This window comes from Chiloscyllium plagiosum, chromosome 30 (assembly GCF_004010195.1).
Source record: "Chiloscyllium plagiosum isolate BGI_BamShark_2017 chromosome 30, ASM401019v2, whole genome shotgun sequence".
In the NCBI taxonomy this organism is placed as follows: domain Eukaryota; kingdom Metazoa; phylum Chordata; class Chondrichthyes; order Orectolobiformes; family Hemiscylliidae; genus Chiloscyllium; species Chiloscyllium plagiosum.
The window spans coordinates 33,793,409-33,803,832 of NC_057739.1; the positions used below are offsets into that span (position 1 = coordinate 33,793,409).

The 10,424-nt window shown below is 37.0% G+C and overlaps 1 protein-coding gene and 1 long non-coding RNA gene across 6 annotated transcripts in view; one reads left to right on the top strand and one right to left on the bottom strand.

The window, feature by feature from the left end:
- Positions 1–10,424, top strand: part of cntrl (centriolin) — a 118,580-nt gene that overhangs the window by 84,460 nt on the left and 23,696 nt on the right. For all 5 annotated transcript variants that reach the window (XM_043720291.1, XM_043720294.1, XM_043720295.1 and 2 more), the window contains 7 exons: positions 2,116–2,246; positions 3,437–3,577; positions 4,543–4,669; positions 5,132–5,296; positions 6,908–7,067; positions 7,858–7,973; positions 9,507–9,724. In XM_043720291.1, the coding sequence (XP_043576226.1) occupies positions 2,116–2,246; positions 3,437–3,577; positions 4,543–4,669; positions 5,132–5,296; positions 6,908–7,067; positions 7,858–7,973; positions 9,507–9,724 (1,058 nt within the window). The remainder of the gene's footprint in view (positions 1–2,115; positions 2,247–3,436; positions 3,578–4,542; positions 4,670–5,131; positions 5,297–6,907; positions 7,068–7,857; positions 7,974–9,506; positions 9,725–10,424) is intronic.
- The window catches only part of LOC122564888, a 57,863-nt gene that overhangs the window by 22,563 nt on the left and 24,876 nt on the right, over positions 1–10,424 (bottom strand). The window contains exon 2 of the long non-coding RNA XR_006316035.1: positions 9,915–10,100. This is a non-coding gene — a long non-coding RNA (uncharacterized LOC122564888). The remainder of the gene's footprint in view (positions 1–9,914; positions 10,101–10,424) is intronic.

Genomic DNA, 10,424 nt, shown 5'->3' on the forward strand with positions numbered 1-10,424 from the left:
TGTCAGAGGCGGGTTCTTTACACAGAGAGTTGTGAGAGCATGGAATGTGTTGCCAGCAGCAGTTGTGGAGGCAGGGTCATTGGGGACATTTAAGAGACTCCTGGACATGCATATGGTCACAGAAATTTGAGGGTGCATACATGAGGATCAGTGGTTGGCACAACATCGTGGGCTGAAGGGCCTGTACTATTTTATGTTCTATGTTCTAAGTCATTGGCGGATAGGATGAAGGATAACTCTAAGGCTTTCTATAGCTATATCAGGAAAAAAAGAATGACTAGAATAAGATTAGGGCCAATCAAGCATAGTAGTGGGAAGTTGCGCATGGAGTCCAAGGAGATGGGAGAAGCGCTACATGAATACTTTTTGTCAGTATTCACACTAGAAAAAGACAGTGTGGTCGAGGGGAATACTGAGTTACAGGCTACACTAGATGGGATTGAGGTGCATAAGGAGGAGGTGTTAGCAATTCTGGAAAATCTAAAAATAGATATGTCCCCTGGGTTGGATGGGATTTATCCTGGGATTCTCTGGAAAACCAGAGAAGAGATTGCCAAGCCTTTGGCTTTGATCTTTGTCGTCATTGTCGACAGGAATAGTGCCGGAAGACTGGACGATAGCAAATGTTGTTCCCTTGATCAAGAAGGGGAGTAGAGACAACCATGGAAATTGTAGATCTGTGAGCCTTACTTCAGTTGTGGGTAAAGCTTTGGAAAGGATTATAGGAGATAGGATTTATAATCATCTAGAGAAGAATAAGTTGATGAGGGATAGTCAACACGGTTTTGTGAAGTCATGCCTCACAAACCTTATTGAGTACTTTGAGAAGGTGACCAAACAGGTAGATGAGGTGTGCTGGATTTCAATAAGGCATTTGATAAAGTTCCCCACAGTAGGCTATTTCACAAAGTACAGAGGCATGTGATTGAGGGTGATTTAGCGGTTTGGATCAGAAATTGGTTAGCTGAAAGAAGACAGAGGGTGATGGTTCATGGGAAATATTCATTCTGAGGTTCATTTACTAGTGGGGTACTGCAAGGATCAGTTTTGGGTCCACTATTGTTAGTCATTTATATAAATGACCTGGATGAGGGGATGAAAGGATGGGTTAGTAAATTTGTGGATGACACTAAGGTCAGTAGAGTTGTGGATAGTGACGAAGGATGTTGTAGGTTACAGAGACATAGATAAGCTGCAGAGCTGGGCTGAGAGGTGGCGAATGCATTTTCATTTGGGAAAAGCGTGAGGTGATTCACTTTGGAAGGAGTAACAGGAATGCAGAGTACTGGGGTAATGGTAAGATTCTTGGTAGCGTAGAGAGATCTGTGTCCAGATACATCGACCCATGAAAGTTGCCACCCAGGTTGATAGGGTTGTTAAGAAGGCATAGCTTTTATTGGTAGAGGGATTGAGTTTTGGAACCATGAGATCATGCTGCAGCTGTACAAAACTCTGGTGCAGCCATATTTGCAGTATTGCGTACAGTTCTGATCACCGCATTATAGGAAGGATGTGGAAGCTTTGGAAAGGGTTCAGAAAAGATTTACCAGGATGTTGCCTGGTATGGAGGGAAGGTCGTATGAGGAAGGCTGAGGCACTTGAGGCTGTTGAAGAAGGTTGAGAGGTCACTTGATTGAGACATATAAGATAATCAGAGGGTTAGATAGGTTGGACAGTGAGAGCCTTTTTCCTTCCATGGTGATAGCTAGTAAGCGGGGACATAGCTTTAAATTGAGGGATGATAGATAAAGGACAGATGTCAGAAGTAGTTTTCTTTACTCCGAGTAGTAGGGGCATGGAACACACTACCTGCAACAGTAGTAAAGTCACCAACTTTAAGAGCATTTAAATGGTCATTGGATAGGAATATGAATGAGAATGGCATAGTGTAGGTTAGATGGGCTTCAGATTGGTTCCACAGGTTGCACAACATCGAGAGACAAAGGGCTGTACTGTGCTGTAATGTTCTATGTTCTACTTCCCTTATCAAGTATTTTTACCTTTTTTAAATATTTAATTGTTTGCAAAGCTGACTTATTTAAAATAATAACTCCACTGTTTATTTTACTAAATTGCACAGATTCAAGTTTTTTAATGTGATTATCATTCTGGTAGACAAAAGAAACTGTCCAGTGGTACGATGTTGCCAGGGAACACTTGGTGGACACTGAGAAAGATGCAGAAGAGTTGGAACAACGAGCACAGGAGACTGCAGTTAAATTAGTTGAGGCTGAGCAGCAACTCGGGTATGGAGTTGAGTTTCATTTTGTAATCATTTAAGCTCATTACATGAGGTACTTGAGCAGTAGTTCTACTTGTCAAAAGCAGAGAACTTTAAACATAAGCCCTCTTAATCCAGCACTGAGACTGGCTTGATTATTTCCAATTGGTGGTAAATACTGAAGGATCTAATTTTATTGTTCTTCTATTTAATTTTTTGGGAAGCCTTAGATTAAATATCTGAATGCTATGTCATGAGCTAAAAGACTTTAAAATCTTGTGTTGGATTCATATAGCTAGTTAATGCAATATATGGGAGGGTCAGTTAGCTGAGTTGGTTGGATGGCTATTTTGCAGTGCAGAGTAACACCAATAGTGTGGGTTCAGTTTCCATGCCAGCTGAGCTTATCATGAAAGGTTCTTCTCCTCAACCTCTTCCCATCACCTCAGGCATGGTGACCCTCCAACTAAATCACCACCAGTCATCGCTCTGTAATAAGAGAGCAGTCCTGTGGTCCGCTAGGACCGTGGCAACTTTAATGCAATATGTTGGTGTATTTAACACAAATGTCAAGAATGGTAGAATGCAGTTTCTAAAAGTATTCTTTTATATAGAAGAAAATTATGATCAACTATTTTAGTAGAACATTAAATCCTGTAATATATTTAAAACACCTTTGAATTCCTTAACTTTCTATAATATTCATAAATGCGCAATTTAAGTACTTGAACCAGCGCAACCATTTTACTGTCCTATTGGATACCTAAGCAGATCATGTTAAAAGTCACACAGCGCCTGGTTATAGTCCAACAGGTTTATTTCAAAGCACTAGCTTTGGAGCACTACTCCTCCTCCATGCAACCACCTGAAGAAAGGCAGTGCTCAGAAAGCTAATGCTTCCAAATAAACTAGTTGGACTATAACCTGGCATTGTGCAATTTTTAACATTGTCTACCCCATTAGCTCCTCCACATCATAAGCAGAATACAGTCATCATTGTAGTCCTTTACAGTTAAAGCAATGTTGTGATTGAGTATATTAGAAATGGAAACACCTTGGTTTTACTTTTCATAGTCAAGAAACATCATGCATGCAATGTGGATTTCATTCTGACTCAAATATATCCCAAGCCTTTTCTAATTGTCCCAGATACCTTTAATTTTGGAAAATAATTGGTTCTTTGTAGTAGTAATAAATGAGTGACTGGTCTCATAGATTAATGAAAGCTGACTTGAAGGATCTTGAACAACACAAGACTGAACAAGAGAGTATTTTGAAAGAAATTAGCAAAGAGATCACTATAAAGGATTCAGAATTCCAAGCACTCATCCAAAGAAAGGAAAGCATGACTGATAGGTAAGTGAATAATAACTGTCTAATACAATTACTTTATACCTACAATTTTAAATTTTAATTCCATTCAAAGTCGATATTCTAGTATGCCTGACAAGTCTTTTTTAGTAATCTAGGTCCTTGAAGTCTGTTTCCTAGATGGCTGAGGTAGTCCTAATATGTAATTCCATCAACCCATTGAGCTGGTACCTTTGACATCCTATCCCTTAACTTAGTTCCGGCATAGTAATGATGATGCAACAATGAAGACCACCTCCTCTAATCTATGCTCTGTCATTTGCGTGAAAGCAAGGACGAAGGATTAGCTTTTAATATGCAGGACTAGTTAAAGAAGCAGCTCTTTGTCATGCAGAGTTTATACGGTAAGATTAAAGCTTAAAAGAGAAAATTGCTCAACATTTGAAGAGATATTGCACAGTGGCTCCACTGTTGGCACATGACAGCTGGCCAATTTTCTTCTATAGGGAGCAGGTTGCAGGTAGGTTTGATCTCTGTTAATACTAGCATCCTGATACAAGTGTGTGCAACTTGGTCCTGTAGGAAAGAACTATGAATGTTAATACATCCTTGTATGGTGTTTAGAAAATGTGCCTATAATGATCAAATAATTGTAGGTGTGCCTGCAATGGTCAAATAATTGTTATGCAGTATTTAAAAGGAGAGGTGTGGCACTTGATGGCTAAAGAATGATGAATACCTATTTCTTCTAAAAAAAAAAGAAATAACTTCAGTAGCTAAACATTTTGCATTTTCTACTGTGGTCCAACTTGTAGTAACGGTTTGGTGGTATAGCATAAAATGCAACCTGAAGCATATTGGGGACAAAATCCAAAAAGATGATAGTAATTAACATAACAAATTGGGGAGAGTTCATGTTCAGGGAATAAGTTTTATTAAAGTAATGTTTGCTGTTCTTGCTGACAATTGCAAGCTTTAATCCAGAAGAATTTATTAATGTTACTGTTCAGCCTAGAGAAACTACAAACAGAGATCCATTCGGCAGAAACCAAAGAGAAACAGTACCAGGAAATGCTGAAAGAAACAGCAGCATTGCTACAGGACAAAAACAATGAATTGGAAAGTCTAAATAGTAAGGTAATTTAAGAAACAGTCACTTGAAATCCATTGATCAAATAATCCAACTTTTCTTGATGAAGTTCAGGTTACCCAAAGTATCAGATATTAATGCTGTAGAAATAATGTATTTAGCTGCAGCTATTGAAGCAGTGTGCAAGATGTCAACAAGTTATTAAAGAGCTATAGTCACTCATATCTTTGTCTAGTAACAAACCAGCATAATCAAAGACTTGAATGCTGGTCACTTGCTTGCCTCTCAGCCAGTGTTATGAATGGTATAGGGAGATCCTATAAATGGAAGAAAAGCTTTCAAAGTTGATATGGTTAAGAAGTTGTTTTTCAAAAGAGCACAAAATGAAATACAGTGCAGGCAAAGGCTTAATTTCCAATCCATAATTTCAATTTTAAATCTAGGACCAATTTTAATTGTTTTTCATATTTACAACTCTGATATTGTGACCTTTGTTTCTTTCCCATTAGATTGAAGCACTGCAGAAAGAGTTAATGATGTTGGACAAGTTTTCAGGCAAAAAGAAAGAGGAGCTTTGCATTTTTCAGAATGATATGGAATTAAAAAAAGCAAGCCTGATGGAAGTTCTTAGTAATGTTGAGACAGAGGTGACTGATAAGCAGCGTCAAATTCTGGTGAGTATTTATTTGCATTGCATTGTGTATTCTGAAAGTTTTCAATATATAGAAATCATCCTGAAGTAGGATATTTTCCCTCTGACAAAAGTCTACATTTGGGACATTTGCTCTGCTTGCCTTAAATTTCTTCTCCTGAAATATTTCAAAAGGGGGTGCTGTGTAATCTTTTTAATCTACTGGCAAAATTTGCTTGATTTCTGGCTACATGGAGACTTCCCAATTCTCTTTGTTGCATGTCAAGTAGAGGAAGAAAGATATTTCTGCTTAACCTCCCAAGTGGTATATTGATAAGAATGGATCCTCTGTTCAAAGAAAAGATTTAAAACAATTAAAGACCAAAGAGTTGTCAGTGGATGCCTTGCTACTGTAAGCCTATTTGAATGTGACCAGAAGATTGAGTGAAGGTGACTTAAAGGAAACTGATAGGTTCATCCTTGTGAGCGAGATTGAAGAGATCCTGTTAAAGCCAAAAGAAACTTAAGGACTGCAAACATGATGCTACATTCCTTCTGAGTGTAGTCTAATGTACGAGCATTTCAGTTGCATTCAGAAGTTCAGGCATGTTTAATAATTTGAAGTGTTAGTTACCAGCTAAACATTTAATTGACAAAAACAGAGGTTGCTGGAAAAACTCTGCAGGACTGGCAGCATCTCTGAAGAGAAATGAGAGCTAACGTGTCAGGTCTGGTGAGGAAGGGTTACTGGACCTGGAACATTAATTCTGATTTCTCTTCACAGATGCTGCCAGACCTGCTGAGCTTTTCCAGCAGGTTCAGTTTTGTTTCTGATTTGCAGCTCCACAGTTCTTTTGGTTTTATTTAATATTCCATTGACATTGGTTTTAATTGTCTGTTATAATAAAAGTCTTGAAACGTGATTTTTTTTTGTTGTGATTACTTTGTGTTGATTATTAGGAATTATTTTTAATCTAAAATTGATGTCTTGACCAAATCATAATGTGCATGAATTGTGCTAGACCAACAAATAGTTATGATGCAGAGGTGCCAGTGTTGGACTGGGTGGACAAAGTTAAAAATCACACAACACCAGGTTATAGTCCAACAGGTTTATTTGGAAGGACTAGCTTTAGGAATGCTGCTTCTTCTTCAGGTAGCTGTGGAGCAGGGTCATAAGACACAAAGTTTATAGCAAAAGATCACGTCATACAACTGAAATGATATATTGAACAAATCTAGATTGCGGTTAAGTCTTTCAGCACTCTGAACGCTAGTACTTCCAAATAAACCTGTCGTACTATAATCTGGTGTTGTAAAATTTTTAACAAATAATTAAGCATGGTAGTATCTTTAAAATGGATAGACCCATTTAGGGCATAAGGCTTATCAGTTTTGGAGGAGAAGTTGGAAACCCTAACTGATCTATAAAACCTTACAACTTGCAAATGATATAGTGGAATAAAAGAAAACCTTGCCATGCTGAATTTTATCACATCTGCTCTGTTCCTCTATTTATGATTGTATGTATGCAAACTAGTGTCTCTGTTCAAAGATTGCATCTGAAAAATTTTTACAATAAAGTCTTTTTATGAGTATAATGTGTGATAAAACATGCTGGAATTCTTCTAATTTGTAAAAATATGTTTTATAGGAACTGAAGACATTGCTTGAAGAAATGAGTGCACAAAAAGGAGAACTTAATGCTCAGATCAGCGAAAAGAATTCACAGCTTTTCTTATCAAAACAAGAAGTGATGAATGAGGAAGTAAGGCTTCAGAGCTTGCGAGCACAAACAATCAAGCAAAAAACAGGTTGGTTTTCTAAAATTTGCAAAAGGTATTCCAACATATTTGTTAGCTTTGAAACTGTTCCAAGACAGTATTAGTTCCCTGAAAAATGTTTTGCGGACAAATAATTGGGAATAAATGAAACACAAGTTTTCTTAATACTGTCAAAACGATGAGGCAATCACTTTATTACAATGAGTACTCCAGCTTGTTCCTAAATTTTTAGTATGTTACCTAACAAGTATAAAGTGATGGACATTTATTCAATTATTATAGTTTATCCATTGTGCTGAAAAGGATTTTTTTCAATACAATGCTGATATGAAATGCTCATTCCAATCAGCCATTGAGAATTGATGGACATTTGTTAATAAGTCATGAATCGTGAAAATATATGGAATGAGCTATTGATATTTTAGGTTTGTATCTAATTGTTTGAAACCTTGCTTATTTTAATTTATCACTCCATACTCGCTTCCCTAATAAATTAAACATAAAGATAATTTTGTATTGGTCAGTTACTGTTTTGTTTCATCATGTACCGACAATGGCAAGTATTTTTTACTTCCATAATAGTTAGGTAGTGGAAGCAGTATTTCTCCGTGCATTCTTTTTGTTGTGGTTAAATGGGAGTGCAAAATTTGTTTATTCCGTTATAATATTGCTCTTAATGTTAATCAATAATGATTTAACTTTCTAACTTCAGCTTTAAAGCAGTCCATGTAAAAAGTTATTCCTTTGCTTTTTTTTCTATTACTGATACTTCTTTCTCTGTCAAATGCAGACTGTATTTGTTATCTTTCTTTCTCCCTAGAGCTGAAACATGTTCTGGAAATGATGCATTTAGAAAACGATGAACTTTTAGAACTGAAACAGCAACACGAGCTGAAAGTAAACGAGCTGGAGAGAATACAAGCTGCGCTGCGGGAGGTCTGTGCTGTGTGCAATAAAATGCAATGTAAAAAACCTTCGAGACGATGGTGAAAGAATTACTCCTGTGTAGTGACATTATAAATACGTACAACATTTATAATGTTGCTACACAGAATGACCATTACAACACTCCCAATGTGGAATTTATATAGATATGCAGTCTTTTCAACATCAACATATAAAGCAACCTGCATACCACCTTCCTCCAGTCTGGAAAAGAATATTCATGACGGTTCTTTGGCTAAAGGACAGAAAACAATGTCATATCTGCATGGCCATTGCTACTTTAATTTTGTGGCCTTCAGTTTTGGTAACAAATCTGTTATCTGGAAATTTATCAAGTGCCTTCACTGCATAACTATTTTATTAATATCAACCCTCTCATGTAATTTAATCAGAAATGAAGGGATATTGATAAGTTAAGTGAATGAGCAAAACTGTAGCAAATGGTTTCAAAGCAGACAGATTTGATGTCATCCACTTTAGAATTAAAATTCTAAAACTGGGTACTCCCTATGTGTGAGAAGGTGAAAACCGTGGAGCTACAAAGAGGCTTGGGCGAACAAGGATATTATCATTACATCATTAAAATATTATGGACAAGTGCAAAAATAATCAAAGTGGGAATAGAATGCTGTACTTTGTATCTGAAAGACTTGAAAACTAAGGGGTAGAAAACATACATCAGCTGCACAAAACCTTGTTAAGATCTGGAGTACTGAGAGCAGTTCTGGACACCACCTAAGCTACATCAATTTATATTGTTGAGAGACTAAACAAATTAGGATTATATTCTCAAATTTTGAAAGTGAAGGAGTGACTTAATTAAAGTTTTCAAGAATACTATGGGGAACAAATGAAGTGAAGAAACTATTGAAGATTCCAGAGTCGAGGATTACGGGACATAGTCCAAAAATTAAAGTTAGCCATTAAAAAGATGAAAGTTAGCAACGTTCCGCACATTTAAAACCAGGCATATGTCAATAGATTGTCGTTCCTGACATTCTAACTATAATTGGACAGCACTTCTGCTTTCTTGATTTTTGCTGTTTTCCATATGATTGCAGTCTCAGTTCTGTATATCAGTGGCATGCAAAACATGACTATTTAGTGGTAGAGGAAGCTTTTCATTGGAGAAATCCACCTTAATTGGCAAGGTTTCACCTTTATTAAAGAGTCATGGCCATTCAAAAACTGGTGTTTTGTCCCCTTTTCAAAACTTTGGTTCATTTTTCCTTAAGCTGATTCCATTGTTATTTTAATGCTGTGCATAAAAGCATTCTTGCCTTTAATGGTCAGTTACAGCAGGTAGTATTGCAAGTATAATCAAGAATTTAAACTTTTGTTCCACAAACACACTCTTATTTTGAAGTAATCCTAATAAGAGCATAAGCATGTTTATCACCATAACTTTGTGCTTAACTTTTTAACTTTTTAAAAATTGACCCACATTGCAGTCGGAATCAGACTTGTTTAGTCAATATTATATGCTTAGTTTTTACAGTGCTCATTAAATTTCATTTTCTTTAGGAGAAGAGTGAATTGGAAAATCTGCAGCTTACGTCCCAGTGTCAGCGAGCAGAAACAGACCACCAGAAACAGCTTATTGAAAAGGATCGGCAAGATGTAGACCAGCTGAACAGCAAGATAAATTCCCTTAAGCATAATATTGAATCTCTAGAGAGAGAGAAAAGCCAAATTAAGGGAAATTGCCTTGCATTGGAAAACAAACTTGCTCAAGCAAAAAAGTAAGAAACAGAGCAGATATTAACCCAGTTCAATTCAAATAAAGCACTAACACAACTAAGAATAGTGTTGATAAGTCAGACTGCGTAACACAGATATTAATACTGTCATGATCCCAGCTGATGGTGCATACTAAAGTGAAGCCTAGCTTGACAGATCATAAATTTAATTTTGCAGTCGCCTTTTACTTACAGTAGTGAGGAAGTGCTGCACAGTTGCAGGTACTGTGTCTCGGATGAGAGCACAAAATTCTCGTAGCATTGTTTGAAGTACATCTGGAGAATGTTGATCTCCACGCCAAGATTTATCCTTCCACCAATTCCAAAAATAGATGATTTGGTCATTTATTTCATTACTGCTGGCGAGACTTTGCTGTGCCTGAATTGATCACATGATTTTCACATTAAACAGTAGCCACACATTTTGAAAGTACTCATTACAATTTCTGAAGACTGAAAACTTTAAAAAGAAATTTAGACTTCCAGTTGATTATAGAAGGGCAAGATGTCCTTCTCAAGCTCAAGCTCCTCACAGACCGCATTAGGGAATGGAGCTGGAGTTGGATGAATTGAGGATTATTCAAGAAGATGAGAGGGTGATAGATAGAAGCTACAGGGACATAGTTACGCCAGAGAACAGAGGTAGCTGGGTAACAGTTAGAGGTGGGAAGAGGAGGAAGCAGGCAGTGCAGGGATCCCCTGT